The sequence below is a fragment of the Lagenorhynchus albirostris genome, chromosome 2 (genome assembly GCF_949774975.1).
Source record: "Lagenorhynchus albirostris chromosome 2, mLagAlb1.1, whole genome shotgun sequence".
NCBI lineage: Eukaryota > Metazoa > Chordata > Mammalia > Artiodactyla > Delphinidae > Lagenorhynchus > Lagenorhynchus albirostris.
Genome location: NC_083096.1, coordinates 121507920 through 121534069, shown reverse-complemented (window position 1 = coordinate 121534069; position 26150 = coordinate 121507920). Strand labels below are relative to the sequence as shown.

Genomic DNA, 26150 nt, shown 5'->3' with positions numbered 1-26150 from the left:
TTTACTCCAAACTATTGGAACGAAGTCAGCACAGGGCCTTTGCAATTTGTATGTCAAGTGTTTCCTGCTGTAATTAAGGAAGCAGTGGAACTCAAAGGAAGCACCAAAAGAAAGCATCAGGGCGTCCCTTATTGATTGGTGGAATTTTAGAAATTTAAAATTTCTGTTTTGTTGTAATTGCACTTTATTGCCACTTTATTCTTAAAATGTAATAAATACAAACTGCTTCAGTAATGATGGAAAAGTCTTCTCGGCTTTAATGAAAACCTTTTATTTGCTACTGAAACTTTTATTATTTCCAAATAGTAGCAGGCAAGAAAAATAATGACTACTTATATTGAGGGAAAACTTCAGCAATTTGAATAACTTTGTTCTTGGGTGACTTTTACGGCATTAAAAGTTGTTATACTTATTGTTTTCATTTATTTTTGATGAACTGAAAACAAAAAATATATACCTGTAGACACCATCACAAAATTATTTTCTAATTATACATCAAAATACTAGATAGCTATGTACAGCTATCACCTGTCAGAGGTTGGTCTGATCTGGGTAAGAATTTCCATATATTTAGGGCTCCCCTACATCTCAGCTGTTGACCATGAGAGGCAGCTAGTGTAATGGTTAATCACACAGGCTCTGCAACTGGACTCCTTGGCGTTTTATTCCAACTCTGACCCCTCCTACCGTGAAATCCTTGGAAATTTCTCAGTCCTCTGTTTCCTTATCTGTGAAAATAATGGTGACTAGAATCTGCCTCGCGGAGTGAGTGGGAAGATTAGTGAGGTATTTCTTGTTACACAATAGACTAGAGCCTGGCACATGGTAAACACTTGATAAATGTTTAGCCCTAATATGGTTTTCTTTTGTGAATGCGTCCACCTCTAGACTGGACACACTGTCAGATGATATCATTCATTCCATAGACATCTGTTGAGCATTTCTTTATACAGAAATAAGCAAAGGGGGCACAAAGATGAATGAGATATGGTGCCTACAATTTTAGTGCAAGATTATTATTGCATCTTACTGTCTTTCTTGCAGAGTACCATGAAGCACACTCTTTCCCGAGATCACACATTTTCCTTTTTTTTCCATGTGCTTGGAACTAATGGAGTTTCAGAAAAATTTCACTTTAGTTTCTGAAATCTTAATCATGCACAATTTAATAAGCAGCTACAGGTTTTTTCCACATTTGAAAATAGATGATTAAATGGTCTAATCAGATTCTAACTTAGCCAAAAACCTGAAAAACATAGGAAGACAACCCTAACTGATACATTCATTTTCCTGAATGTGGACACACTGCAAAGAGCAGCTGCAGAAAAATAGTGCCATTTACATCCCACTGACCCACAGCAACTAAAACTGCACAGGAGTTCAGCATCAAAGCGTTCAAGTACCTAAACTAAACTCTGAGATAAATAAGAAGCTTGTTTAGAACAGCTACATCACTTTCCAGAAAGTTCTGAAACTGACTTCCAGTATGGCACCTTATATGCCTTTAGGTTTTTCAAACATTTTAGTTTATGTCTAACGCTCAGAGAATTCATTAAAAAGTAAAATCTTTAAGTTTGACTGTAAATCCAAAGCACAACGACTACTGTGGTATTTCAGACATCACAAACTCCAAATGATCTTAAATATGTTGTCCTCTGCTAATTTGCTGCTCTTGAAAATGTGCAATAAATTCAATTAAAAAGGAAAGCATCTTCAAATTAGTTGCAAGATCAACTAGGATATTATCTGCTTACTAGATGTATCATAATAAAAAACCATCTAATATGCATGACACTGTTTAATTCAGAAGGAAATTGGATACTCCGTCTTCCAATAAAAGAACCAAGACCGGTTGAGGGTTCGTTGTGTTCTGTTTTGTTTTTTTTCTCTTTTTTCAACAGCCAGTAAATGACTGTTAACTTCCTAAAACAGGTTGAATAATTGCCAAAATATGTCTTCTGAGGAGTCACCCTGCCCAAAGCAACGGGAGCTCATGTGTAAACACACAGGCACATAGCTTCTTCCTTCTCACCTTCCTGCGTCACACCACCTCCCCTGGCCACAATACTTTTAAAATACCCCCTATGGTCCTTTTGAGATCGGGCAGATAAAAATCCTGAAATAAGGGGTACCCCTCACAATGAAACCTCCCTCAATATTATATCAACTCACACCTCACTTGTATGCAAGACGCCGCAGTGAGGATTTATCTCTAAGCCCTGATTCTCCAAACGAATGCATATGCTGTGACCTCTATTATTGCATTAAAACACGTACGTTCCACAACACAGGATCCTCTTGATTCCAGCTAACGTCCCTGCTTAATGTATGCGTTTTTCACATCCATTTTTTAATCCTTCCTGAGTGAACATTTCAAAGCGAGCGAACATCAGTGAAAGGCGAGGGAGGAGATACGAAGCCTGGGATTTCTGCCATCCTCGCTGCGACCCAGAATCCGTATTATTTTTCTCCTCTCCCCAAGCCCCCTCTCGCCCCCTCTCGCCCCTTCCCTCCGCAGCAGGAGGGGGGCGGAGGGGCCGCTGGCTGCGTCGCCACCTGCCGCGGCGTGGAAGAGCTCCGTTTGTCACTTACCCAGCGGGGTGAGAATGGCTCATTTTTGCAGGATCCCTTTTGGACCCGCGACGGGTGCGGAGGGTGGGTGCTTGGGGCCCGTGCACGCCGACGCCGCGACTGTCGCGCTCACGGGGTGGCTCCGCACTGCGGTCGCCCGTGCGCGGGGCATTGGGGCTGGGCCGCCGCCGCCCCTGGGCGCCCGGGCTGCACGCAGCCTCCCCGGCCCCCACCCGCCGGCGGTATCCACAGCCTCCCTGTTGCTAAGGCAGGAGGGAAGGCAGGCGCGGAGGCTCTGCAGAAGCCCGAGGCGCTGCTGGAACTGAGCCTGGGGAAGCTGGAAGTGAAGCTCAGCTTCCAGCCCTTTTTCTGGGCCCAGATGTGGGAGGAGACCCAGGCCTCTGCTCTGTAGCTCTGGGGCGCGGGGTCCCTAGGCACTTGAGATGTGAAAACACACACACGCAGGCACGCACACACCCTGTTTAGGCAGGTGTGCTTCCTGCTAGGCCCTGGGGAAGGGAGGGCTAGGTGATGGGCCGAGGGTAAGGTAATTAAGAGCAGGGAGCAGCTACAGTGTGCTGCCTTGGTTTCCAACTGTAAAACAGACCCTAGATTGCAAGTTCCAGGAAAAGAAAGCTTTGAGTTTTGTTTCTGCAACTGCCAGAGATTGCAATTGGTGGATCTCCTCCTTGGAAAATCCCCATCCTTGCTCCTAGCTGAGGTCCCCACCTCCAGCAGGCAGGACTGACAGTTCTGACATTCAGAAGGTGGGAAAAAAGCTGTTACTCAGTGAAGCATGCTAGCACCTGGAACTGAACTTGTATTTGAATCCAGTAGCGAGAATGCAGGGCTTAGACGAAGAAGCCCGGATTTACGTGAGAGGGCCTTGGTGTGGAAGAAGTTTAAAGCACTGGATTCAAATGAGCTATTCCTAGTCCCGTTTTTGCTTCATCAGGTTCTACACTGGGTGATTTGATCTCTGGCCTCAGGTTCCTCATGTGTAAGTGAAGGGCTGGACACATCCACGGTGACTGAGCTCTCAGTGGATCTCAATGCTATCTCAGCCACACTTACGAGTTGGAAGGACGTCAGCTCATTAATGGCATTCTGCTTTTCCACACATCATAAAGGCCCATCGAGCATGTTAGAGTCCAGCCTCCTTTGCACGACATTCAATGCCCTTTATCATCTGTCCCCAGCATCCTCACCAACCTCATTGTGACCACTTTCTCTACCTCTGCTACCCTAAACTCTAGCAAGACCAAATTTTGCACTATTCTTCTCATGGGAACATGCTTCCACCCTGACAACCTAACAAACTTCTATTGATCCTTCAACACTTACCTCAAACCCTGCCTTCTCTGACGTCCCCAGGTGAGTTGATGGCTCCCACCTCTGGGGCCCCACTCTGCCTGGACAGACCTCTGTCTCACCCTCACTTTCTGATCTATGGCTGTCTTTCCTACTTGAACCTGAGCTTCTCTATTTCATGGTATGTGTCTATTTTATTTTTCTGTATTCTCAGAGGCAAACAGCAGTTCAACAAATGTTTGGAGTATAAATGAAGGAAAAAAATCTCTTCAAAGTGGTAGCATTTTTATTGAGTACTCACTAAATTCTCTCCTCCGCCCTTTATTGAGCACTTACTAACTGTTCATTATCTCATTTAATCCTCACCTCTACTCTCTGAGGTAGGTTTTCTCCTCCATTTCATAAGACAAACTAAGACACAGAGAAGTTAATTATTTTGCCTGAAGTCTATAATAGCTCCTAAGTGGAAAAACCAGGATTCAAATACAAATCTGATTCCAAAGCCTGTGTTTTTAACAATTACAAATGCCTTTTCCCATAACTCTTGTGCGTTGCTGCAGAAGTCAAATTTTCTATACTGTCAGAGTTTTCTGACCTGAAAGACCAAGAGCCATCTCAGTGGAGACAAAATAGGGTTCTAGCTCAATAGCTTAGATCCAGAGATGGAGGACTCAAATCTGCTTTGGGAAGCACATGGCTAGAGCAGCTGGAGAGGGGCAGAAGCTGTCAAAGAAGGAAGATGTGAGATGTGAAAGTGGCACCTTATGCTTAAACAAGGAAGCCTTATAGATACCTAATCACTGCACAGCCATAAATGGGACTTGAACCCACTCTTTCCCCTATAAGCTTATCCCCATTGACTGTCGTTCCCATTGGATGGTGTCCTTAATGCTTTCTGTAAGTAGATTTCACCTGGATAAAAATTGGGAGGGAAGGGGGAGGGACTATAGAGAGACTTTATAATTTTCCCAAGTGCTACCAACCCCTAAGGATGGTGTAAATAATATAATCTTATATAGGTACTAGTTGTTACATATTAATTCATTCGTGCAAATAGAAAATGGTAGTCTCTCACTGGTGGAATGAGAAAGGAAATTAAAATACACTATTTACATACTCAGGGTTCCATAGGAAAGACTCCATGGCACTCCACAGACGGCAAGGTACCCTCAGCAGCATGTATTAATTCATAAATGGGGTTTGAGTTCTCCACCCCTGTGAGCTGCACAATTTCACATCCCTGATGAAAACTGCAAGGAAGCTACTAATTTTCACTTCAGAAAATGCTCACTGTGAGACTGTATTGGGAATTTAACCAGAAGGAATTTTTATGTTAATTTCTAGGATGGAGATAGGAAAAGGGAAAAAAGAAAAAAAGTAAATTAAACTGTTTCAGAGACCAAATAGTCACAGGAGTCATTATCATTTTCTCACAGGAAAACAAGTCCCCAGATGTCCCCAGTAGTATCATAAATTTATAAAAGATTTCTGTTTTGTAGGAAGACCTGTGGAATTAGGGTTTGGCGGCAAGAGATTGATAGAAGCAGGAGAGAAGAAAAGACAAGAATTACTCCTACAATGCTGATTAGATCTCTGCTTTGGTTGAATAGGAGCTAGACTTGAGAATCACAGATCTAAACCATTAGTGACCATCTCCTAGGTCAGGGGTGGGAAATCTATGGGTCAAGGGTCAAATCCAGGCTGCTGCCTATTCTTGTACATTCCACAAGCTAAGAATGGTTGCTACATTTGTAAACGGTTAGAAAAAATCAAAAGAAGAGTAACATCATAGGATACATGAAAATTACATGAAATTCACATTTCAATATCCATAAGTAAAGTTTTGTTGGAACATAGACACACATTTGTTTGTGAATCACCTATGGCTGCTTTGGTGCTACAAAGGCAGAATTCAGTAGTTGCCACAGTGACCTTATGACTCACAAAGTCTAAAATATTTACTGTTAGCCCTTTACAGAAAAAGTTTATCCACCCTGCTTTAGATTGTCACTGCAAGCAGAGAGATAATTTACCCTTCTAGACTTTGAGAACAGATATCACATCTTTCACCTTTTATCCCCAGCACCTACCACAGTGCTTCTCACAGAGTATGTGCTCAATAAACAAATGAAGGAATGAATAAACAGATGGGAGGAATAAGTTTTCCCATGGGTTTATCTTTCTCCCACAGATAAAGATCAAGTCATTGAGATTTTCTCCTCAGATATAACAGACATGCCTGATGATTTGATGTGATCCTAGGGCTCCCTTCCTTTAGCAACACCGTATAAAACTCCAGTAAGAAGTGATGTAAGCATTTCATCAGGACACAGTTGTAGACGGTTAAGTTTACAAGAGAGCTTCCTAATACCTTACATCCTCCAACATTAGCTTGGGTCCTTCAAAGCTGCAACATTGAGAAGTTGGAAAATGAAGAACAAATGTACAAGGATTTAACTTCAAACCTGAATTGTTTTCCAGCCTTCCCTAATAAGCTTCCCTAATTGACTTAATTTCAGTGAGCCATTTAGTGAAGCATGGCATTAGGTATAGGAAAGGCTGAGAGGCATGTACAATGGATAGAGCGACAAATTCAAGGGGGAATCCCTAATTCAGAGTTCTGAGCAACCAGGATAGGCAAGATGTCTCCAAACCCTTCTACCCTTATTTCTGAGCTGGGTGGAATCTACAGACAGATTGGAATGGGGCGGTCACTGGAGTCATTTAGTGGCCATGGGAAATCAGTGGTATTTACTATGCCTGAGGTCTCAAAGATGAACAGAGGTCCTGTCCGCCCTGAAGCTTGAAGTCTATTGGCTACACAGACATGCAGACAAAGAATGATGAGGTGCCAAGGGCTGTGATGGAAGTACAGATAAGGTGCAATACAGAGGTGCCTTCTGACTAATGGTCCTATCCTACCCCCATCGCCCACCATTTCCAGCCATGTACCCACTCTTTGTGATGCTGAACACCACTTCTCACTAATCACATTATTATTTCATCTAGCCTTGACACCCTGATTATTCCTCACCATCCTCTCCCAGGGATTCTATGCCAGGAGAGGAAAAAGACTGGCCCTGACAGAGAAGAGAGAAACATAGAAGCTGTTGGGGAGGCATAACCACTAAGAATTTCTGTAAGGAGAATACAGGATATTTGTGTTTTAATTGTCTTCAAACAATTATATTACTGATAAATACATCCCCATTCCTATCCCAAAAAATTTGTCTAGGGAAGTCAGAGAAGGACTCACAGAGGAGGCAGTACGTAAGATGAGGCTTAAAAGATGTGTCAGAGTTGGCCAGGTAGATGGGGCTTGGGGGGAAGAGGATGTCTTCCCCAAGCCAAGACCTCCCCATTTAAGCCTCTCAAGCTGACGGTGGACTCAGTGTCTATAGACCCTGTCCTAGTTTCTATAGCCCAAAAATTAATGGAGGTTGCGATTTGGATGAGAAAAAAGGAAGAGGAGGAAAAGAAGAGGTAGAAGTTGATGGTTTCATCAAGGAAATGGGAGTTGAACAGGACTCAGGTGTGTCAAGCCCCTGCTGCGGGGCCACCCCCCCCTCTTCTGACACAATGTCTATACACTCGGTGCTGTATATGCATATACTGTGTTGTTTGCATGCATATCTTATCTCCTCCAACTGCAGGCTGAGTTTCTGCTCTCTCTTCAGCCCAATTGAATTGCCATGGAGTTAAGTACTTAATACGTATTTGTTAAATAAGTGATACAAGGAGTGTAATTCATGTTTTCCTAGATGCTCCATTTGGAGGAAAGGATGTAAAGCAGGTGACATAGTAAGAGTCATAATAATTCTTTCCCTGGCTCTGGCTCCACCCATGTATGAGTGAATTTGTTAGATGTTAACAAGCTCACCATGTCTGTGATTATCCACCATTAGCCAAAAATGCTTTCTAAGTCACAGACGTTGAATCTGGGAAGAGGAACGGAGCAGAGATCTCACAATGGCTGGATGCAACGGAAGACTATGTTTGCTTATTTGGTCCAATGTTTCCTAAGCAGCTATAGACGGCTGACACTACTGTTTGCCATGAGAAATAGCATATGTGGAGTCCATAGAATTTCACGCAGGCTCTGCTTGGCCTAATAGCAGAGAATATCTGTTGACTCTACTGTGTACCAGGCACTATTATAAGTGCTTCACTCCTTGGATCCTCACAACTGTAAGGTGGGTGTTATTTTTATTCCTGTTTTACAGATGAAGAAACTGAGATTCAGATAAGTTAAATATCACCTGCTAAGTGGCACAACTGAGATTCAAATTCCATTTTCCGTGATTCCAGAACCCACAATTTTAAACATTTTGCTCTATTCCCTCCCACCTTCCAGAGGTAAGGAACATAACCACGCATGGGGAGGGTAATAATTGTAAGGTCACTTATCCAAGGAAAGTTGTTCTCGATTGTACCAAATATTCTCCCAGCTTTCCCCATGCACAATGGCTCAGTGATGTGGCTGGTGAAAAGAAACCAAAGACTAGGAATTTCATTTATTACCAAACATCTGTTTTCTGACGGAGTATATCGGATGTTCCACATCCTCTAGCCCTTAAGAGCAACAATCTCTAAAAAGTTTTACAGCTTCCTGGCTCTTCCATGGAAGCAAACAGCACTGATCTTCAAGCATTCTGGCATCGTAAACTGCTGACTGAATTTTCTTTTCTCTAGCCAGAAGAAAAGGGGGAATGTATATACTCTATACAATGGAGTTGATTGTATAGAAAAAAACATCGCACTTCTTAAACTCAGGTTAAAAGTAGACTCATGGCATTGAGCAGAAGACTGGGATTGTTCATACAGGAGGTGGACGATAGAGAAGCTCATGAAACAAACAATCTGAACTGTAGTATTTATTTTTAAATAACAGCATAGCTTTATGACCTACTAATTCATATTACAACTCAAACTAGATTAAGGTCTTAATCCTAAAATTAAGGTGCTACCTGATAGGGTCCTTGAGAAACAGATATTGACTAAAGGTTTCTTTTTGGTAATTCACAAATTAGTTTCATGTAAATGAGCACCCCTGGAGGAGCCTGAGTGTGCTTTCACTAAGAATTGCTCAGCCAACACTTTCTCCCTAAGAGCACAAAGGTTAAAAAAAAAGTTGTTTCATTGTTGGAGTGATCATGGCTTCTGAATGAGTGAGACTTTCCTATCACAATAAAAGAAATGGACGCATGGACCAAGCATCAAAAACATACAAAGGGGAAAATACCGTCCTGGAGTGCGAGCTGGAAACTGAGATTATCCACCAGTCAACTAACTGCGAGAAAACCCAAAACAGTGAAAATAAATCAATACGTAGGCAGATTAAAAGAGCAAAATCGTGAGCTCCTGAGCTCTACAAATTCATTTGGGAAGAAAAATCTGGTGATTCTTTGAAATATGGATTTTGTAACACAGTTCCCATAGCTGACCCAAAGTCGGAATTGTGGGGTTTCTCCCTTCCTCTGAGTTTCATTTTTAGGTAAGTTTTTCTCTCGTTTAATAAAGTCCACTTCAGATTCCACAATTTGGAATCATGACAACAGGGTTTATTGTCTGCACCTGCACAGGGCTGTTGCCATAGGGAGCTTTCATCCCTGAGCTAAATCGTTGGCCTAGGCAAGGATCCAGGAGATGGGTTCTGTTGAGCCAGAGCTCCACATCCCTGGACATGAGAGCAGGAAATTGCATGGCCTTGTCCCTCTGATGTGTTCTATAGGCTCACACAGGAACTGAGACTATTTCTTCAGCTGTAACCCAAAGGGAAAAAAAGTGAAGCTGTTAACACTGGGGTGTGCTGTGGTATGGAGAAGTTTTGGCAAGCAGGGAAAAGAAGTCAAGAGGAAAAATACAGCTTTACTGACTTAAAAGGCAATAAGTGACATAGAAATAGGCAAAGTCTTAAATGGAAGGTACTTAGTTTCAATTATCTACAATCGCAAAAAGTAAGAAATGCATAAGTCCCCTTCACTTTGCTTGGCATCACGTCTTCGCACTTAAACTTGAGCGGTTATGCATATATGACATTTAGATTGTGGGAATTTCTTCAGATGTACCAATGAAGTCATGTTATAAAGAACTGGCTTAAGAAGAGGTAGAGACCTGGGTCTGAATTGGAATTCTGTCACCATGTGAGGTGCTTCTATTCACCCATATCTGCTTCTTTTCCACTTCAGATGGGGCTTGCACGTCTCTGTCACCTTGACATTAGGCCCGGCCATAGGTCTTGTTCTGGCCAATGAAATATGAGTGAAAAATGTTGTGTGTTACTTCAGGGTAGAATTGTTTGAGGGCTCCTGCAGGATTCTCCATCTTTTATCCCCTGGGCTCAGCAATCAGCAACATTCCAGATGGTGGTGCTTTCCTTAGCCTGTTGTCCAAACTAAGGACAGCATGGAGCAGAGCCCCCTGCAGACTCATGATGGACATGAACACAAATGAGGAACAAATCTTTGCTTTTTGAAGCCACTGGAGTTTATTGGCTATCACAGCAAAGCTGGCCTATACTACAGCCATAGAGTGCCTATGTGACTTTGGGAAAGCTACTGACATGCGCTATCCCTCAGTTTTCTCACGGGTAAGCTTTCAGAAAATGGCAGCTTGCTCATCCTCATAATAAGAGCTACACTTTAATAACTATCTACCCTATGCCAGTCACTGTCTTCCCTTTACCTATGTATCTCTCATCCTCACGCCAATCTTATAGGTGAGGTGTTATTGATCTTTTTATAGATGATGAAACCAAGCCTCAAAGAGACTTACTAGCTTAATGCAAGTCAACCAGCTTGTAAGTAATCAGAACCAGATCTTTCTGATCCAGAGCTCTGACTTTTCCCACCATGCCTACTCCCCTAAAAGTAGTAATTAAGATAAACATCTTAACACTAAAGAAACAAATAAAAAGGGAATAAATTATTTAGTTTTAAATCATCTTTCTCACTAAAGACTTGGTTTTAATGACTCCAGCTAAAGCCATACCCAGAAATTCCTAATCTGAGGTTGCCAACTTCTAAGGGTGTATTAAAGTAATAATATGGGTGTGCAAGCTATTCTCAGGATTCTGGAAGAAAAAAGTAGACTTGCAGAGAGCAACATAGCTAAGCTAAATAAAAATAGCAGTTTTCTTTTTTATCAGAATTTATGGGTCATCTAACTGTGGTCCATTTAGCTTTCTCTTAGGAAGACAATATTTGTCATCATTCCTGAATAAAAATGCAGTATTTGTCAAAATATTATGTTTATGATGATTAAAAAAATAATATACAAGGAGCTCTTGGCTATAAAATGGTTGTTAAACACTATTATATCCCAAACCTCAGATTTTGACTAGGACAAGCCTAAATTTACTTTTTTCCACCTTTTTGCAACTTAACTCCTAGTAACCCAGTTTGTCCCCCTAGAGTCCAGAGAGGTACTAAGAAGCTGCACAGCAGGAAACATAGATGACACCATAGGAGGATGGCAAAAACTGCAATATTAGTAGAGGGACCAGCAGGGGAGGGAATTCAGAGGAATCCATGAGGGAAGCAACTCCTCTGTAGTTAATTCGATAAAAGGAAGAGCTGACGGATGAAATGAAAGGGACAGAATCAAAGTAACTTGTCAATTTGGGGGATATGATCATGACACCTAGAGTTTGGGAGAGGATCCATCTCAGAGGTATTTGCAAGAGATCTTTGTAGGAAATATGAATCAGAATGAATGAGAGGCAGTCAAATGAGGTTCTTTGGCCATGCCTCCCTCCACCTCCCACTTCTGGAAATTGGCTACTCATTTTCGGACTGATTAAACTAAATGTGCTCCAGGCGTCCGCAGAGCAAACACTGTTAAATGTGTTTCAAAGAGAGCTTTTGTCCAGAATTCTGGAGGACAGTTTCAGGTCTTGTCATCAAAACAAATAAGCAACTATACTATAGTCACAGCAGCAGTAATGATAATTAAAGAAAAAATATCACCGAATATGTGCTGAGTGCCAACTTCTGTACTAAATACTTTAAATGCCATGTTTCATCTTACACTCAAATACTCTTATTTCCCCCTTTTAACAGAGAAAGGTGCTGAGAAGCAGGGAATTGGAGTAATTTGACCAAGTCACAGGCTTGTAAGGGGTGACACCTTCTTAGCAATGGCTCTCAGCCCCTGTGTTACACTGTCCCCTACATGGTGGCTGGGGAGGAGCAAAACCACAAATGGAGGGTGTCATCAAGAAGGCAGAAGGGGACTTCCCTCGTGGCGCAGTGGTTAAGAATCCACCCGCCAATGCAGGGGACACGGGTTCGAGCCCTGGTCCGGGAAGATCCCACATGCCACGGAGCAACAAAGCCTGTGCACCACAGCTACTGAGCCTGTGCTCTAGAGCCTGCGAGCCACAACTACTGAAGCCTGCGTGCCTAGAGCCTGTGCTCTGTAACAAGAGAAGCCCCCGAAATGAGAAGCTCACGCACCGCAATGAAGATTAGCCTCCACTCGCCGCAACTAGAGAAAAACCTGCACGCAGCAAAGAAGACCCAACACAGCCAAAAATAAATAAATAATATAATCAATCAATTAATTATTTTTTTTTAGAAAAAGAAGGCAGAAGGGAACTGGTGTCTATCAAGTGCTGCCAGTGTGCTAACCACCCTCACACACTAGCTCATTAAATCCTCACAATTCCAGGGTTGCAGGAAGAAGAGGTATTATTATTCTCATGGTACAGGTGAGAAAATTGAGGCTCAGGGAGATTAATGCATCGGCCAGATAAGTAGACAAGGTGAGACACAAACCAAGGCAATCTACATCCATATTTAATGATGCTGCCTCTATAGCAAGTTGATTCTGATTAGACCTCAAAAAAAATTATTTGCACAAATAAAATATCAAGATATCTGAACCAATTGCAGTTCATATAAGAAATACCTAGACGTTTGCTTGGAAACTCAGTATAAAGCCATTTTGTGACATGGCAACTAAGACATCAATGTGATACTGGTCTATGTTCTCAGATGGACAAGTTCTTCTGTGTTTTTCATTGATCTGATCACATCTGGAACACTGTGCCCCCATGATAGGGTTCTATCTCAAGGTGCTTATGTCACTGCATTCTCCAAGTTCAGAGGCAAGGTCCAAGCTCTCTGAGTGGTGCTCTGAAAGCCCTCTTCATTTGGTTTAAGGTAAGGGGAAAGTGGTCCCTCTCATCCATGGTAGGTAGTTGTGGAAACAGGGAGAAATCAATATGTGTATAGCTTTATTCAATGAAATCTTCACCACCAGCTTCTTCTTTCTTGTGATGAATTGTCTTCCTTCTTTTACCCTAGTAGTGAGTGTGTGATGGGCTGATGCACATCCTATAAGTGTGCCCAGCACTTCTTTCTAAGAAGTGTCTGGGACACCCATGTAGGGTCACGAAGGCTGTGCACAGCACGCACAATTCCAGAGTGTACTGTTCACAGACCATGATGTGAATGGTGCCCCCCTGCAGTTGTGCGGCTTGGCGGTCCTATTGGCACATACTGCTTTGTTCTCTGTCTGTTCTCTGCTGAAATTAAAATACAAAAGACTGTTTCACTTACTTCTAGGTATTATTGTATTGATAAATTTAACATTCCAAAATAAAAGAGTTACAATATCAAGTGTAAGTTTAGTAAAATGGTGAATACTCTGGAAACCATTTCATAGGCGAAACCACTGAGATAACGGGTGACGTCTAAGTTAAACATGATAGGACTATGGAAAGTATCAATGTCACCAAATATTTGAAAGGATTTCATACAGTAGAGAGAAGAGCCTGAGAAGTTTCATGCGAGATAATTAGGAGAAGAATTTATAAGATGATTTTTGGCTCAGTAAAAGAAAGAACTTTCCAGAATCAAACAACAATTAGAAATCCGACTGCAACAACCCTATGAGTAGGAGTACACTTCACACCCATGTTATAGAGAATGTGTCCACAAATGGAATGGGCAGTGTTTGATGGTAGAGAGCTCATTATTTCTAGAAATAATCAAGAGGAAGAATCAGAAATGTTTTAGAGGAGATCCTCACACAGAGCTATATTAAACTAAACGGATTATAAGGCTTCTCCTAGGAAATCTTAACTCTGTGAACGCATGATGGTGGCAATCTCCTATGATCCTCCAGCCCTGGAGGAAGGAAATTCCTTCACCTCCCTCCTGGAAGGAGGCTGAGGCCTTATATGAAGTGCTTGAACCAACCCTCATATGTCACAATTTCAAAATTTCTGTCAGGTCTTCTGTAACTAAGCAAACAGCCACAGAGAGTATATGTTTTAGTAAATGACCTATAGTTTTCACTCCTGGAAGACCCAAGAGTCACAATTTGAAAAGGGAGTGGGAATAGAAATAAGGAACCTAACACCTCTCTGTATATTAATGAGTTCTGCTGATTCCACTGTGTCCAGTCTAGAATGTTTTTCCTCCTCCTTAAACCAGGAGTCAAAAACCCAAAAGAGGAAGAAAAACATAAGACACTAGGGGTGGCAGGCCTGTAGCAGATGAGGTCATATGGTCTGTCTAAACCTGGGCTCCAGAGCTCAGCTGTTTGTTGCCTTCTAGAAATGCCTTGTAGAACTTCCAAAGAAGCTAAAACGCCAGATGTTTTTGGTGAAATTTTCTCATTCTTAGAACATTATGTAAGTGAAACAAAAATTATCTGTGGTTAGAATTCTGCCCACTGGCTTCCAGTTTATGACAGCAGATGAGGACTCAACTGCCTCTGGAAAGGAAGGCTTGTCCTTCAGAGAATGTGGATGGGAGGTCCATGCATGCATCTATGTCTCCACGTGAGCCAGCATATGTCTACTGGGCGACTGAAGCTAAAGCAAAGTATGACCAGCTGTAGTGATGGGAGGATCTAAGGAAGGATCCGTTAGGGTTACTCCCCGACGTGGGACTGCTCTGCAGGATTCGAAGGGCTACATGCCGTCCTGCACTGTCCTGCTGAAGCCCCTGCACGTTCCTCTCTCCACCCAAAATCAAACTGGGGGAGACCACTGTACCCTCAGGCGATTCAAGCCCCTGTAGGTGGGGAGTACATTTTCCCCAAAGGCTACATGAAATTTCTCAAGGCCAAGTTTGACAAGAAAGACATTCTTAGGGAGAAGCAGAGATCTTAGGAAGTTCAGCAAAGATAGAAACTGGGGATGGCCACCAGGAGACCCTCGAGAATGTTTTAATTCCTTGGAAGTTTTTCCCTCAGACTGGGGGAAAAGTCACACTAACTGTATAATTTTAAGTGTCTTTCCCTGAATAAGGTAAAACCCTTTAGTTCACAGCACATCTGACTTCAGCCCTGTTTTTCTGGCAGCTTGTTCATATGGATTTCAGTTTCAATAGAATTTTGGTTAAACGACAGAGCACTAGAAACACCAAAAAAGTGACAGGTGCAGAATAATTCTGTTTAACTGTATGGGGGAATGTGTTTAAAAAGAATAAATGGAGAAAGAACAGAATTTGAGGTACGGTTAGATTGTAAAGGTAATGGATATTATATACAGATATTGTAATAATCTATTTTCCAATCATGTGTGTTCCCTAAAATTATAAACAAGTCTCAGAGAGGCAGTCCTCAATTTTCTAGATTGAGAAGAAATGTGGTGAGTAACTCCAGGGCTTATGCATTGTTTTTCACTTACCTAGTGAAGCTTGACACACTCAGCTATTCAGAGAAATCCATCAGCGTGGAGAGGCAGCCACACGATGAAACGGCCGGCCAAGTCAGGCCAGATGGCGTCCAGCCTGAGCCGCCCCTGCACACAAATGGGTGTCAGACAAGGTCATCAATAGACCCTAAGCAATCCAGCTTTCCCTACGCAGGGATGGTCAATGATGCAACAAGAATCGTGAACATCTGGGTGAGAACGTGCAGCTGCGCCTCCCCAGAGCTCTCTGGTCTCATCAGATGGCTGGCCTCCACTACTGTCTTTGGGGCAGGCCAGCACTGAGTGACTGAGTGCTGATGACTATGAACTGGAGGGTCATACACCTGAGGTTGTATATCTGGTTGTCAATCATTTCTCAAAGTTGGCACCACTGCACAGGCTGACAATTAGCCTGAATAAAACTAAGGTGATGTTTTTAGCTGCCCCAGGCAAATCGGGCAAGCAACCAAAAATTACCATCAATGACGTGGAGTTAAAAGTCATATCCAATTCCCACTGCCTGTGTAGGCGGTTTGCTATCTAATAACAGGTCCTCTGCTCTGCTTTTCTGTGGTTCTTTGAACAGTCACCAGTAGTGGAGCTCATTATCAGAACAATGAGTAACAACCCATTTTAATAAATCCAGCTTATTTGGGGGAACTTGACAGACAGGATTTGCGGTGATAAAGCAACTGATTTATCGGATAAAGACCAAAGTGCAAGACTGCCCTGCTGTCCAGTCTCCTCTGTGGATGTAAAATTTAGTTCATTACCATTACCTCCTGGGATAACATTAATTCCACTCTGTACCAAACATCAAATGGCAGCACTGGTAAACCTGTCAAGGAATAGAGCTACTCATCAGCAATTGACATAATATTTGACCTGCCTTTTTAGGAACTGGCAATAGTTACAGTTCAACAGCCATGGAAATAATGAAGTTTTGCAGAAGTGCACAAGAAAAATCTATGGAAGTTATAATCCATTGCATAAATTGCTAATATTCTAACAGTGTTTGTGTAATAATGATCCAAACTTCTATAATTTTTTTAGGAAGAGAAGTTTAATTTCCTGCACTGTTTGGTTTCTTTTATCAGCAAATAGCTCAAATGTAAACTCTATAAAAGCCAAGGACAAATAAAAGGAGAGAATGTTAGGATTGAATTGAGGACATAAACTGCTGTAGGGTTTGCTTTCTGCACCTTAAGCTGGATAAAACCTTGGAATTTCCTTTCTCTCTTTCACTATCTTATTTTTTGCTACTTCTTTCTCACCAAGCCCATATGAAGTTCATTAGAATAATAACATTCTTGATTCCAATGCATCCAAAAGTGTATACTTTCAAGAAAACATATTTTGCCTGTCCAAATCGAATTACTTCTGGAATGGAAGTCACAAACTACTAAACAACTTATAATATTGTGCATGTAGTGAAATCAATAAACTTAGAAATATAGATTGCTAACACTGCCAGGAATAGAGACTGATCTTAATTTATTTAGTAAACATTATTCTTATTGTCTCAAGGTGTCATCTTCCAAAAACTGGTTTTACCCTGTAATAGAAGAAAACTTTGACTTAAAAAAATTGCCTCATCTATCTGCCCAAAAAGGTCTAAGAGGTATATGTGCTCTTGATGTGATGACAGATTCCTTTACATCTTTTTCCTTCAAAAGAAAACTTTGAGCAGGAATCTGCTGGCAAACACATCCAGAGCTTCCTTAGAAGCACTAAGTCTGACTCCCCACTACCACAAGCCAGCTGGGTGCTGAAAACTACCAATTCTGATAAAGCCCACCCCTCATGAAGATCCTTCAACGTTGAGGGATGGGTAGTAATATCTATAATTTTCCTATCTGAGACATGTGTTTTGGAACACGGAGATGGCTGAGAATGAAAACAGTGAGCTGTGGTTGCAATTCACTGACTAGGCGAGTCTTGCCCATTGGAAGAAATCAAAGGTATTTTTATGCCAAGTGCCCCCCCCCACAGCACTTACCTGCCACAGGGTAGATGCTAAACAAATGTTACTTTCACTTTTCTCCTCTAATACTACTCTATGTTCATATAGCATTTCAAAGAACATGAAGAGTATTAACATGCATTATCTTATTTGACCCTCACAACACCGTTTGGATATCAGCTTTATTTTATGTTTGAAAATACAGACAATCTAAGAGGACAATCTATATAGCCCTAGGTCACACGGCTAGTCTTAGAATCCATAACCCTGATCTTCTGATTTCAAGACTCAATCTCCCCTTTACTGCACTGAGCTGCAAGTATTTGGTAATGCGTATCTGGTTATTTTCTATCTTATTTTTAAAATTCTCTTCACTGTATGCCTTCATACTTCCAGGGATCATTTATCATCGCCTTTGTTTCCTTTTCTGTCTGTTTCTCTGGTTCCCTGGTTCTCAGGTTGTGAAAGTATTACAGGTATAATGTTCATAGGTCTGTGATTAAAAGTTCTTTATGCAGGATCTTGTCCTCAAAGTTAAAGATACCCTACAAACAAAGCACATTTTATTCTGGACCTTGTTTTTCTTTAAGCACTTTTGGTCAAATATCAAACACAATTTGCATTTTGCTTGTGAGATGGAAAGAAACAGTTGTGTGGCTATAGCTATTATTGTGCCATTACCATTCTGAGGTGTTGATTTCGTGCTTCACATTTTTCCTGTGTTCTTAACTTGATGTCCCGTCTTGAATTTTTATTTCACTCTAATCATTTTTTAAATTTGAAGTCTTCTTTTTACTTTGGCAATTTCAGTTGGAACACTACGTTTGAAAAAATGTTCACAGAAAAACTGAAGGTTAAATCAGTTTTATTCTGTAAACAGTGCCTAAATTATCATCTCCTTCCCATAACAACCCAATTAATATGTTAGAGCATAACGGAAAAGCCAAAAACCGTGCTGAAAACGTAGAGCTAGTGCGACACCTGCTGGTGAGGAACAAACTGCATTTTGTCAACAGCAGCAAAAACTATTTCAGATGACGGTCCTCTTGGATACATTTTATTCCAACAAACCTGTCTTTCGTGACTATCCGGTATGTCTCAGGCTCTGTGACAGGTACTGGAACTACTGATAGGGCAAGATATGATCCTTCCATTCAATAATCTAACCATCTACTGGGGAAGAAATATCTGTCTGCACACCGATCTGTAGGGAGATTACAATTGTGTATGTCAGCACAGTAATTGGGTTGGAGACACACAAGATGCTACAGGGGCCTACAGGAGCAATTTACTCTCATGATCAGGGAGGCCTTCACAGAGGTGGTGATGCCAAAGTCTTGAAAGATGAATAATAGGTCTTCTGAGGCAACTTTTAACAGGGGCCAGTGTAGAATCCCAGAGCTGATCTGCAGATCAAGTTACTTTTATTTGTGTGTGAGATTGGGTGACTTTTCTAAGAGAAATAGGGGGATGGAGGGTTGGTTGCATTTTTTTTTTACCTAAGTCAGGGCAGGGAGGGGAGTATCCTATTTTTTACAATATTTTGGGGTATTTTTTCTATTAACATTTACTTTTAGCCTTGAATTTTTACTAAATTTCCTCCTGTTTTTAAAACCTTGCTTCTAATCTGAGAATTTGAAATCTAAGTACTTAACGCTACACCAATTTTTCCAAAGAGGTCAAGCCACTTTAACACCAGAACGTGGTTAACAACTTGCAGCCATTCAAGCAAGGTAGGAAGCAGGGCATGCGGAGGGGAAGGGGCTGCACCTTGGAAATCAGAAGTTATTTCAACTCACCTGGAGCACAGCGAGCATGGAGAGAGATGTGGCTGGAGAGCTGGAGAGGGCCCAATCCCAAGGGACTTTGAAAACTCAAGTAAGAAGTGTGGGTTTATGATCTAGGCTTCAGGCACCACTGGAAGGAAGATGTAAGCGTGACAGTGATACAATCAGATTTTCTCATTAGAAAAATCACCCTGGCTGCAGTGTGGAGGGAGGGAGGAAGACTAGTGAAGGCCAGGCAGGTGAAGTAGAAAGCTGTTTAAAAGAGCGCTAGTGACATGAGAACCTGAATTGGGGCAGGAAATGTGGGGATGGGCAGAGTAGAAAGTGCTTTGGAAAGGAGCATCAGCCAGTATTAGAGGAGGTCTGGATGTGGACTCTGAGAAACAAGGATTTTTAAAGATACTTTATGCTTATATGGCTAAAAAGAAAAAGAACATTTCTTTTCCTTAAACAAAGAGAGAAAACCCTGTCTCTTAACGCAGATCTCTTCTTTTTCTTTGTATGTGACGTTAGGAAAGAGTTAAAATATTTCTCATCATGTGAAAGCGTAATTGCTCCACAAGCCAGGCATGCAATTTTACAAACTAAATTTGGAGACGTTCAAAAAATATTGATTACACCTGAAAACATTTAATGCACGCAATTTGTAAACAAGGGCCCAGAGACAGCAATTTGTATCAACAGTGCCTAAGTACTCCCATAAAAACACCCACGATCTTTGGGAAATTCAGATCACCATAATATTTTTCAAAGGAAGGTTTAAAAATCTTAAATGAACAGCTATGATTATAAACTGAGAAATTACGTATAATACAAAAGAGAGCATGGTTTCCCTTGCTGTCGAAGTAATTCTAAAGAATACATTTTGTCCATTGAGTATCAGAAAAAGGCATGCACTTATATTCATTTATTCTACAAATATTTGCTGGGTGTTTGGATGAATGAGCTGCCAAGAAAGATACAAATATGAAAAACAGTATAAATCCCTCACCTTCCAGGAATGGATAGTTCAGTTCATTTTTCAAAATATCTGTATGTACACACTATATACACATATATGTATGCATATATGCACACATGTATGTATGTGTACATATATATCATATACATCCATCAAACAATAGTCTTAAAACCATAAAGTGTGAGGAAATTTTCTAGAAATAAACTAAAAATCTCTTCTTCAGTAAACATATTTGACCTGTGACAGTTGAAGTGTGACAACAGATTATTTAATTCAAGTCTTTTCTATATAAAAACATAACTTTACAGCTTTAAAACAAACCTTATACTTTTAACCATCTATATCTAACTAACTAACCATCTATACTACCTAACAATATAATGTCCTTCCTTTAATTGGGTACATTAAATAAAACATAGAACCTTTAAAAAAGAAATCAGGTAACTGTTGGATTAACAACCCAAAGTTATAATATATATATAATATATATAAACTTCTTTGGGTACTACCTACAGAAGATATGCATTTTTAAAATAGTTTCACTTAATACATTATGTGGTTCCACAAGAATAATTGTTATACACAGTATTATTATCAGAAAAAGTATGTATTGAGTATATTAAAAGCAGCACAAAGGAGAATAAAAATTCACAACATAAAGTGAGTCAATGTTGCTGGGTAATGTGGTTATAACCATAACTTGCAAACATGTATCCTATAGTAACTAAACAGGCAAGCTGAATTATTTTTACCTGTAAAAATATTTGATCAAGAAATAAAAATTAGGGCTTCCCTGATGGCGCAGTGGTTGAGAGTCTGCCTGCCCATGTAGGGGACACAGGTTTGTGCCCCTGTCCGGGAAGATCCCACATGCCGCAGAGCAGCTAGGCCTGTGAGCCATGGCCGCTGAGCCTGCGCATCCGGAGCCTGTGCTCCGCAATGGGAGAATGCCACAACAGTGAGAGGCCCACGTACCGCAAAAAAAAAAAAAGAAAAGAAATAAAAATTATGTTTATTACAAAGTCTACTTTTGAATCATCTGCTTAATATCTACAACATGTATTTCAGATGCTAATTTAAATGTCATCAGGTGGCATTTATTCATATTTTGGAATTTTACATTGGTCTGAGATGCAAGAATTGAAAAAAAACCAAAAACTCCAAGTTTCTTATAAAAAACTAGCTTTGGCTACATTATCTTGATTTCTTTATGGGAATGTTTACCGCATCCTGATATATGAAGCGATGAGCCTTGGGGAGACCTTCAAAATGGCGGAGGAGTAAGATGTGGAGATCATCTTCCTCCCCACAAATACATCAGAAATACATCTACATATGGAACAACTCCTACAGAACACCTACTGAACACTGGCAGAAGACTTCAGACTTCCCAAAGATATATATTTTTTATTTTTTCCTTTTTCTATTTTTGTGAGTGTGTATGTGTACTCTTCTTTGTGTGAGTTTGTCTGTATAGCTTTGCTTTTACCATTTCTCCTAGGGTTCTGTCAGTCCTTTTTTTTTTTTTTTAGTATAGATTTTACTGCTTGTTTTTTTTTTCATTTGTTCTCTTCTTTTTTTTATTACTTTTTAATTTTAAAAAAAATTAATAATTTTTTATTTAATAACTTTTTTTTAAATTTTCACTTTCCTTCTTTTTTTCTCCCTTCTGAGCCATGTGGGTCTTGGTGCTCTGGCCGGGTGTCAGATCTGTGCCTCTTGAGGTGGGAGAGCCAAGTTCAGGACATTGGTCCACCAGAGACATCCTGGCTCCACGCAATATCAAATGGTGAAAGCTCTCCCAGAGATCTCCATCTCAAAGTGAAGACCCAGCTCCACCCAACAACTCGCAAACTCCAGTGCTAGACACACTATGCCAAAAAACTAGCAAGACAGGAACAAAATTCTACCCATTAGCAGAGAGACTGCCTAAAATCATAATAAGGTCACAGACACCCCATAACACAACACTGAACATGGCCCTGCTCACCAGAAAGACAAGATCCAGCCACATGGACCAGAACACAGGCACCAGTCCCCTCCATCAGGAAGCCTACACAACCCACTGAACCAACTTTAGCCACTGGGGACAGACACCAAAAACAACGGGAACTACGAACATGCAGCTTGCGAAAAGGAGATGCCAAACACAGTAAGTTAATCAAAATGAGAAGACAGAGAAACACACAGCAGATGAAGGAGCAAGGCAAAAACCCACCAGATGAACAGGAACTAGGCAGTCTACCTGAAAAAGAATTCAGAATAATGATAGTAAAGATGATCCAAAATCTTGGAAACAGAATGGAGAAAATACAAGAAACGTTTAACAAGGAACTAGAAGAACTAAAGAGAACGCAAACAATGATGAACAACACAATAAATGAAATTAAAGATTCTCTAGAAGGGGTCAAGAGCAGAATAATTGAAGCAGAAGAACGGATAAGTGACCTGGAAGATAAAATAGTGGAAATAACTACTGCAGAGCAGAATAAAGAAAAAAGAATGAAAAGCATTGAGAACAGTCTCAGAGACCTCTGGGACAACATTAAATGCACCAACATTCGAATTATAGGGATCTCAGAAGAAGAAGAGAAAAAGAAAGGGACTGAGAAAATATTTGAAGAGATTATAGTTAAACACTTCCCTACTGTGGGAAAGGAAATAGTCAATCAAGTCCAGGAAGCACAGAGAGTCCCATACAGGATAAATCCAAGGAAAAACATGCCAAGACACATATTAATCAAACTATCAAAAATTAAATACAAAGAAAAAATATTAAAAGCAGCAAGGGAAAAACAACAAATAACATACAAGGGAATCCCCATAAGGTTAACAGCTGATCTTTCAGTAGAAACTCTGCAAGCCAGAAAGGAGTGGCAGGACATATTTAAAGTGATGAAAGGGAAAAACCGACAACCAAGATTACTCTACCCAGCAAGGATCTCATTCATATTCAATGGAGAAATTAAAACCTTTACAGACAAGCAGAAGCTGAGAGAGTTCAGCACCACAAAACCAGCTTTACAACAAATGCTAAAGGAACTTCTCCAGGCAGGAAACACAAGAGAAGGAAAAGACCTACAATAACAAACCCAAAACAATTAAGAAAATGGTAATAAGAACATACATATCAATAACTACCTTAAATGTAAATGGACTAAATGCTCCAACCAAAATACATAGATTGGCTGAATGGATACAAAAACAAGACCTGTATATATGCTGTCTATAAGAGACCCTCTTCAGACCTAAGGACATATACAGACTGTGAGTGAGGGGATGGAAAAAGATATTCCATGCAAATGGAAATCAAAAGAAAGCTGGAGTAGCAATTCTCATATCAGACAAAATAGACTTTAAAATAAAGACTATTACAAGAGACAAAGAGGACACTACAGAATGATCAAGGGATCAATCCAAGAAGAAGATATAAAAATTGTGAATATTTATGCACCCAACATAGGAGCACCTCAATACATAAGGCAAGTGCTAACAGCCGTAAAAGGGGAAACTGACAGTAACACAATCATAGTAGGGGACTTTAACACCCCACTTTCACCAATGGACAGATAATCCAAAATGAAAATAAGTAAGGAAACACAAGCTTTAAATGCTACATTAAACAAGATGGCCTTAATTGACATTTATAGGACGTTTCATCCAAAAACAACAGAATACACTTTCTTCTCAAGTGCTCATGGAACATTCTCCAGGAGAGATCATATCTTGGGTCTCAAATCAAGCCTTGGTAAATTTAAGAAAATTGAAATTGTATCAAGTATCTTTTGTGACCACAATGATATGAGACTGGATATCAATTACAGGAAAAAAATCTGTAAAAACTACAAACACATGGAGGCTCAACAATACACTACTAAATAACCAAGAGATCACTGAAAAAATCAAAGAGGAAATCAAAAAATATCTAGAAACAAATGAAAATGAAAATACTACAACCCGAAACCTATGGGATGCATCAAAAGCAGTTCTAAGAGGGAAGTTTATAGCAATACAATCTTACGTCAAGAAACAAGAAAAATCTCCAATAAACAACCTAACCTTACACTTAAAGCAAGTAGAGAAAGAAGAACAAAAATACCCCAAAGTTAGCAGGACAGAAATCATAAAGATCAGATCAAAAATGAATGAAAAATAAATGAAGGAAATGATAGCAAAGATCAATAAAGCTAAAACCTGGTTCTTTGAGAAGATAAACAAAATTGATAAACCATTAGCCAGACTCATCAAGAAAAAAAGGGAGAAGACTCACATCAATAGAATTGGAAATGAAAAAGGAGGAGTAAGAACTGACACTGCAGAAATACAAAGGATCATGAGAGATTACTACAAGCAACTATATGCCAATAAAATGGACAACCTGGAAGAAATGGACAAATTCTTAGAAAAGCACAACCTTCTGAGACTGAACCAGGAAGAAATAGAAAATATAAACAGGCCAATCACAAGCACTGAAATTGAGACTGTGATTAAAAATCTTCCAACAACAACAACAAAAAAATCTTCCAACAAACAAAAGCCCAGGACCAGATGGTTTCCCAGGCAAATTCTACCAAACATTTAGAGAAGAGATAACACCTATCCGTCTCAAACTCTTCCAAAATATAGCAGAGGGAGGAATACTCCCCAACTCATTCTACAAGGCCACCATCACCCTGATACCAAAACCAGACAAAGATGTCACAAAGAAAGAAAACTACAGGCCAATATTACTGATGAACACAGATGCAAAACTCCTCAACAAAATACTAGCAAACAGAATCCAACAGCACATTAAAAGGATCATACACCATGATCAAGTGGGGTTTATTCCAGGAATGCAAAGATTCTTCAATATATGCAAATCAATCAATGTGATACACCATATTAAAAAATTGAAGGAGAAAAACCATATGATCATCCAATAGATGCAGAAGAAGCTTTTGACAAAATTGAACACCCATTTATGATAAAAACCCTCCAGAAAGTAGGCATAGAGGAACTTAACCTCAACATAATAAAGGCCATATATGACAAACCCACAGCCAACATAATAAAGGCCATATATGACAAACCCACAGCCAACATCATTCTCAGTGGTGAACAACTGAAACCATTTCCTCTAAGATCAGGAACAAGATAAGGTTGCCCACGCTCACCACTATTACTCAACAAAGTTTTGGAAGTTTTAGCCACAGTCATCAGAGAAGAAAAAGAAATAAAAGGAATCCAAATTGGAAAAGAAGTAAAGCTGTCACTGTTTTCAGATGACATGATAATACATAGAGAATCTTAAAGATGCTACCAGAAAACTACTAGAGCTAATCAATGAATTTGGTAGAGTAGCAGGATACAAAATTAATGCACAGAAATCTCTTGCATTCCTATACACTAAAGATGAAAAATCTCAAAGAGAAATTAAGGAAACAGTCCCATTTACCACTGCAACAAAAAGAATAAAATACCCAGGAATAAACCTACCTAAAGAGACAAAAGACCTGTATGCAGAAAACTAGAAGACACTGATGAAAATAGTTAAGGATGATACAAACAGATGGAGAGATATACCACATTCTTGGATTGGAAGTATCAACACTGTGAAAATGACCCTACTACCCAAAGCAATCTACAGATTCAATGCAATCCCTATCAAACTACCAATGGCATTATTCATGGAACTAGAACAAAAAAATTCTTAATTTGTATGGAAACACAAAAGACCCTGAATAGCCAAAGCAATCTTGAGAAAGAAAAACAGAGCTGGAGGAATCAGGCTCCTGGTTTTCAGATTATACTACAAAGCTACAGTAATCAAGACTATGGTACTGGCACAAAAACAGAAATATAGATCAGTGGAACAGGATAGAAAGCCCAGAGATAAAGTCATGTACATATGCTCACCTTATTTTT

The 26150-nt window shown here is 40.2% G+C and overlaps 1 protein-coding gene across 1 annotated transcript in view; it reads right to left on the bottom strand.

Annotated features, from left to right (window-relative positions):
* The window catches only part of ERICH3 (glutamate rich 3), a 118555-nt gene extending 110110 nt beyond the window's left edge, over nt 1-8445 (bottom strand). The window contains exons 1-2 of the mRNA XM_060141924.1: nt 8404-8445; nt 2593-2834 (exon numbers count right to left, since the gene is read on the bottom strand). Coding sequence (XP_059997907.1) covers nt 2593-2834; nt 8404-8445 — 284 coding nt within the window. The remainder of the gene's footprint in view (nt 1-2592; nt 2835-8403) is intronic.
* Between the last annotated feature and the right edge of the window lie 17705 nt (nt 8446-26150).